Genomic DNA, 6,107 nt, shown 5'->3' with positions numbered 1-6,107 from the left:
GGGTCCAGCCCTGGGAGCTGGAGTGAGTTCTGGACCTGCTGCATCACCCTGGGGAAGTCTCTTCCCTGCCTCTGCCTGTATCCACATTCAAAATTATGTCCTTCAACAGCTCATCCAGGTCATTCCCTCTGCTGTGGTGGGGCTCAGGGACACAGGCTGCATGGGAGCAGAACCTCTGTTTTAGGGTCCAGGGTGGTTGGGACATGGGATTTGGGTGAGCAGTGGCATCACCAACTGTTGGGCTCAGGCTGGAGAGGTTGTGCTAGGGCTCTGCTGCTGAGCACCCAGGCTGACATAGGGCCAGGTCCTGCTCCTGCCCCAGTGAGAGGACATTAACCACAGCTGGTAGCTGGTGCCTGGCCCAGCAGAGGAGGGGAGAGCAGAGCATCCTCTCATTCCCTTTCCCTTCTCTCTTGACACCACACATGCTCAGGTTTGGGTGCAGGCAAAGCTACAGTAGACAGGGCTATCAGAAGAAAACCACCAAGCAGATTTGATGCATGATTTTTATTGACTTTAAAAAAACCAGTTGGTTTAAGACAGTTGTGTGCAGAAGTACCCATGTACACAGAGGCTACGGGCCAAGCTGCCCGCCTGCTCCTAGCCCTAGGTCGGAGCACTGGTCTCTCCCTCTCCCATGGGGGTAGGAGGTGCTGGGATCAGGTACTGTGTGATGCAGACAACCTCTGCCATGTGGGCTAGCCCGGGCACCTCCTCCCTGCCTGCCCCCTGCCCGTAGCCTGTGCCTACATCTCCTCTATGTGCAGTACTGTGGTGCGCCTGCCTGCGGCCGCCCTGCCAGAAAGACACGAGTGGTCGCGAGTCCTAGTGGGACAGCTTAAATAAAAAATAATAATATAATAATAATTAAAACAACAGAGAAAAGGGGAGTAGGGGAAGGAAGTTAGCAAAAAAAAAATACTGTCAGGGCAGCCAGGAGCCGCGAGCATGCCTGGCACTGGATGCCAGTACTGTGCTGCCGGAGGGTTTGGTACCTGGGTCTGGCACCCAGCGTCTCTGCTCACCCTGTGATTGTCAGGCCTGGCCCTGCTCTGTTGCAACAGGAGCTGGTCCAGCCTCATCACACTGGATTTGACCTTTCTAGCCACCAGCATGGTGGCCTGGATGTGTCCCTCTCTCCCAGCAGCACTTCCCAGCTAAGATCCAGTGTGGTGCGAGGAGGGAAGTGGGTACAACTGCCAGATCCATCGGCCACGTCCCTGCCGCCAGCGCGGGCACAGCCTGGTGTCGCCGATGGGAGATGGTCAAGGCACTCATTGTTGCTCGTGGTTTTGTGGTTTTTAATTTTCTTCCCCGTAAAAAAAAAACCACAAAACTAAAAATCAGCAAAAACCACCCGGGAAGGTGGAGAGCAGGGCTTGCAGCAGCCTTTGTCCTGGGGCTTGGGGCTGCCTCCACTTCTACAGACAAAAACACACGACAAAACCCTGGAGTTTAAATCCCTGTGGACAGAAAAGCTGAATTTCCCCAGTCCAGGGGCTGCTGACTTGCCAGCTCCAGGTGACCGACCCCCACCCTTCACCAAATGTGTTTCACAATTGCAGAGAAATCTCAAAAAAATAAAAGAAAACCCTGAAAAACAACCAAACCAAAGTGGAGAAACAGGTAAGAGGCTGCTACAGAAAAGCCAGATATAAAAGGGTAAAAAAATCTTGAAGCCCAAAAAACCCTATAGTGATTGTTTCTCAAATTAACTATTGCAACCAGGCAGCATGGGCAGTTTCCCCAGATAGCCACTGCCCCACAGCCCCTGCTCCACTGTCAGCACTGGCTGTGCAAGAGGAGGGCCCCTCTCTGGGGGACCTTTTCCATGGTTGCCTTTTTCTTGAGCTTTCCAGCATCTCCTGAAAAAAAACAACCCACCTGATTGACCCAAAGAAAGTGGTTTTAATGACACCTCTGGGGAGGCAGTTTCCTTCAGCATCTCCCCATCCTATGTCATAGGCTGCCTGTACAGCCTGGGAAGCCCTGGGGACCCCAAGGGCACCAGCTGTATCAGACTGGTGTAAACCAAGTGCCACCCTGGCAAAAGGAGCAAAGACTTTGGGATTTCAGCTTCTCACTAGAGCTGTTTAGAGCAACACAAAAGCAAAAGCACAGTATGCTCACCCACTAATCTCTGATTTTTTCCCAGCCTGAAAGCAAAGGAAATCCTGTCTTCTTGACCCTGCTGCATCCCACAACCCCTTGAGCATCCTACAACTGCTTGCAGAGCTCAGCCAGAGTGACCAGGCTGCTGCTTGTGTGAGTTTCTTGGCTGCCTCCTGTGCAGTCATTCCTGAAATCTGTCCTACCCTTCCCCAGTCCTCAGGTAGAAGAGCAGGGATGCTGCACCCTAAAGTCGAGATTCCTCTTCATCTCCCTGCACAGCTGTGCCAGCAGTCGCCAGCCTGCAGCAGAGCATCAGCTATGGTTGGCTTCCTGAAGCTTCTGGCTCCCCACCATGGATCCATGTGCTCGGACCTGCCTCTGTGCCAGGAGCCTTCCCTGGAGAAGCCACAGCATCGGCTGCCCCAGGGGCATAAAAGAAAAATACCAAAATAAAGGAAAAAAGAAGCAGCTGGTTCCACTGGTGAGGCTGCACAGCCACCACAGCTCCCTCAGCCCCCTCGGCTGGAGGCGATGCTCGAGGGGTTCCCCACAGTCACGTGGCTTCAGGGCGGGGGGGTTGTCTTGTTTTAAAAAGAGCAGCATTTGGTTTGACTGTAGAGAGATGCAAGGCGGCCACCCTGCCGCCTGGTCAGTCACTGATTGTGTTTAGAAATCCTTTCTCAGCTGGGTTTCTTAATAATAATAATAATAATAATAATAATAATTAAAAAAAAGCAAAAAGTCTCCTTTAGCTCTGAACCTGATTGGCTGCTGGAGGCACCAAATACCACTGTGGTGGCTCTGTCAGCAATGCAGAACTGTGCTGCCCATCCGTGCTCGTTGCCTGAGGCCACCAGGGAGACCCTCACCCTCTGCCCCTACAGGCAGCAGGACCTGCTGGAGCAGGGAGCCAGAGACTCAGCCCTCAGTTTCCCCGGTAAACCTCGATCTTGCTGGTTTTGGCCAGCATGTCGATGATGTGTGCCTCGAAGTCGGCATCGTGCACGCCCGTCTTCCGGAACTCCCCGGCGTAGCGGTTGTTCTCCCAGTAGTGGTGCCAGTTCCCCCGGCTGTCAGCACCGAACCCAAAGACGTTCACCTGCAGCAGCAAGGGAGGGAGTGAGCCAGAGCCCCCCACCAGGCTGGGACCCTTGTCTCAGCAACCCCTGCACTGCTTTCAAAGGTTCCCATCCCTGTGCACAGCCTTCCCACCTCTTGAGGGTGCCCACCATTGTGGTGTCAGGCAACCAGAGTGACTGCTGCAGTTTGACCCAAAGAATCCACCTCCTTCCTTAACCCTGCAAGGTTCAGGACCCCAGCAAACCCACTCGATGCCAGCCAGGAGTTGAAGGAGACATCACCCACCTCATCGCAGACATGGAGGGCAAAGAAGAGCACCAGCATGCCAGTGGAGGGGTAACGCCCATGGTGTTCCGTCCAGCGGTCGTGGATGTACTTGAAGAAGGCAGGATTGTAGATCTGCACCTGGGAGGACAGACCAGAGTTAGCACAGGAGCCCCAGCCATGCTCCCTTTGGCATCAGCACCCTGTGAAGGAGCACTAGGAACCTTGGGGAATGATGAGCTGACAGGGGCCACAGCCATACAGGTGTTCATGGCAGTGACAGGGATGAGCCCCATGTACCTTTTCTTTGTCCACACGAAGAAAAGGCTTCACAGGTGCGTATGTGCTGGGAAAAGAGCAGAGAAGTAGGTGAGTTCTTTGGGGTTCCATGCCCCCAACTCCTGCCTGAGTTGCCAAGAGGGGTTCATGGAGGGAGGAACAAATGAATCCCCAATGCTCCCAGGGAAGCTGTCCTTGAACTAGGTGAGCCACCAGCTTGGTGCTGCCAGTGCCCACTGAGTACTTACAACCTGATCTGGCCGGTGGAGAGGGCACTGGCAATCCAGAGCAGGTCCAGGGTTTTGAAGGGCACGAGCACAAAGCTGACGTTGGCGGGAAGGTTCTTGGCACTCTCGGGATACATGAAGTGATGCGTGGTCCGACCACCCACATCGCCCTCAAAGCCCACTGTGGGGGCCTGGTTCATCCTGGGAAAGGAGCGGGGAGAATGACACCACCCTCCCAGTGCCCTGTGCCTTGCTGACGACACGGGTGATCCCCATGAGCTGTTGAATGCTGCCAAGCAGCAGTTTCCCACCCAGGGGAGGTGGCAAGGCTGGACTCACTCCCACCCATGCCAGTATCCGGTGGTGCCAGCATCACCCTCAGTCTCTGTGCTGCCCAGCTGGGCAGGTCCCTGGCAGTGCCTCTGGCACTCACCGCATCACAAAGTCGTGCCCGTCGATCTCTGGTCCGTAACCCGAGCCGCGGAGGTTGCCCGAGTTGCCAACCACGGCACAGCGGCGGCAGCGGCGCGGGTCACGGGAGCGGTAAGGATCCTCACCCGGCACGATCTGGAAGAGCTTGCTCAGGACCTCGTGGGTGTTGTGGGACTTGAACTGGGGCTGCAGCATCTGCAAGGAGGGAAGGAGGGCAGGGGGGAATCAGCCAGTGCTTCCTCTTTGGTGGAGGAGAAATCTGTGCCCCTGGTGCCGGAGCACATCTTGGCACTCCCGTCCCTGCGCTCACCATCCACCACCTCTGCACGTCGGGCGGTAGGTCCATGTTCTCCTTGGTCCACACTGGGGACACGGTGCCGTCGTAGCGCCCGTCAAACCAGTCGGCGGCCCCGGGCTCCTCGGGCGGGCAGCGGCGGCAGGAGCAGCCCCGGGGGAACGGCCCCCCTTTGCTGAGCCGCTGCATCCCGGCATAGCCGGGCACCAGCTTCACCCGGTGGATGCCGCCCAGCCCGCCGGGGTCCAGGTAGGCAATGCTGTGGTGGGAGTAGGTGAAGAGGAGGGACATGACGAAGACTAGCAGGAAGGCGGTCGAGAGGAAGCAGAAGCGCAACGAGCACTTCATGGTCGTCGGGTGGCTGAGCCGGGGAGGGCGCCCGCTCCGGCATAGGGCGCGGGCATAGGGCGCGGGAGGGGGTCAGCCGGCCAGCGAGGCTCCCTGCAGGAACGAGAGCTGTAACTCCCTGCGTAGCGCTGTGGGGAGGGGGATGTAGAGCCCCCCGGGACCCACCGCACCGGGCTCCTACCTGCTGGGCTGCAGCTTTCCATCCGCGTTGTCCGGCCGCGGCGAGGGCCCCCGGTGGCTCCACGTGCTGGCCAGGGAGCATCTGCTGCGGGTCCGGCACAGCTCGGCGCGCCCTCAGCCGCGGCACCGCGCCCCGGCGGCTCCTCCGGGTCCCAGCCCCGGCTGGCGCTCAGCTGCGACGGTCCTCATCATCCCCGGGCTTTAGCTGATCCGCTGGCACGCTGCCCTCGGCCGCTGGCTCGGGAACGCGGCCACCACGACACCGGCCTGGAGCGGGAAGGAGGGGACAGCGGGTCAAGGGGTGGCGATACAGAGAGCAGAGCCGGGGGCTGCGCCGAGCAGGAGAAGGGTGCCGGGGGCTGAGGACTTTATTCCCCACTGAACGCCCCAGAATGCCTCCCATCCCGTCCCAGCACGGGGCTGCAGGGTACGAGCCGAAGGGGACAAGCAGGCACAGGGTGCGCAGGGAACTGAGATGCCGGCATCGCTATCCGTGCCCCGGGAACTCGCAGCAGCTCCCGGACTGCCCTTCCTGTCTCTGCCAGACAAAGGCTCAGCCATGAACTCGCCTCCGGAGCCAAACAAGCGGCTCCTTTCTATAGGCTCAATTCTCCTTCTCTATCTCGCCATAAGCAGCCCCTCCAAAACCCTCATAGCTGGCTGACGCCGACACAGTCGGGAAAGTGCCCGGAAACAGCCGGGAAATAGCCGGGACACAGCCGGGAAAGTGCCCGGAAACAGCCGGAAAATAGCCGGGACACAGCCGGGAAACAGCCGCTCCGCAGCCCGACGGGCACCCTGGGGACAGACGCTGGCGACCGTCTCCCCCGAGTGTCAGCGTCCCCTGGGGAAGGTCACTCGCTCGCTCGTGATCCCGGCGGGTAAAAATA

The 6,107-nt window shown here is 58.3% G+C and overlaps 1 protein-coding gene across 1 annotated transcript; it reads right to left on the bottom strand.

Annotated features, from left to right (window-relative positions):
• Nucleotides 1–492: 492 nt before the first annotated feature.
• On the bottom strand, nucleotides 493–5,277 carry ST3GAL2 (ST3 beta-galactoside alpha-2,3-sialyltransferase 2). Its single transcript, XM_056501040.1, has 7 exons — nucleotides 5,219–5,277; nucleotides 4,705–5,130; nucleotides 4,396–4,589; nucleotides 3,984–4,163; nucleotides 3,757–3,802; nucleotides 3,478–3,597; nucleotides 493–3,211 (listed from the first exon to the last, which is right to left on the bottom strand). The coding sequence occupies exons 2-7, from the start codon at nucleotides 5,035–5,037 to the stop codon at nucleotides 3,038–3,040; spliced, it is 1,047 nt and encodes a 348-aa protein (XP_056357015.1). The 5' UTR covers nucleotides 5,038–5,130; nucleotides 5,219–5,277; the 3' UTR covers nucleotides 493–3,037.
• Between the last annotated feature and the right edge of the window lie 830 nt (nucleotides 5,278–6,107).

The sequence above is a fragment of the Oenanthe melanoleuca genome, chromosome 11, assembly GCF_029582105.1.
Source record: "Oenanthe melanoleuca isolate GR-GAL-2019-014 chromosome 11, OMel1.0, whole genome shotgun sequence".
Lineage (NCBI taxonomy): Eukaryota > Metazoa > Chordata > Aves > Passeriformes > Muscicapidae > Oenanthe > Oenanthe melanoleuca.
Note: the sequence above shows the minus strand (reverse complement) of the source record. Positions and strands in the feature narration are given on the sequence as shown.

What these genes read in the sequence shown, in the direction of transcription:
- ST3GAL2 (XM_056501040.1), bottom strand. Translation starts at nt 5,037, where the DNA reads ATGAAGTGCTCGTTGCGCTTCTGCTTCCTCTCGACCGCCTTCCTGCTA. An exon ending in TTCGTGTGGACAAAGAAAAG is followed by an intron (nt 3,598 to 3,756) that starts GTACATGGGGCT and finishes CTGTCCTCCCAG; the next exon opens with GTGCAGATCTACAATCCTGC. An exon ending in CCCTCCATGTCTGCGATGAG is followed by an intron (nt 3,212 to 3,477) that starts GTGGGTGATGTC and finishes TTGCTGCTGCAG; the next exon opens with GTGAACGTCTTTGGGTTCGG.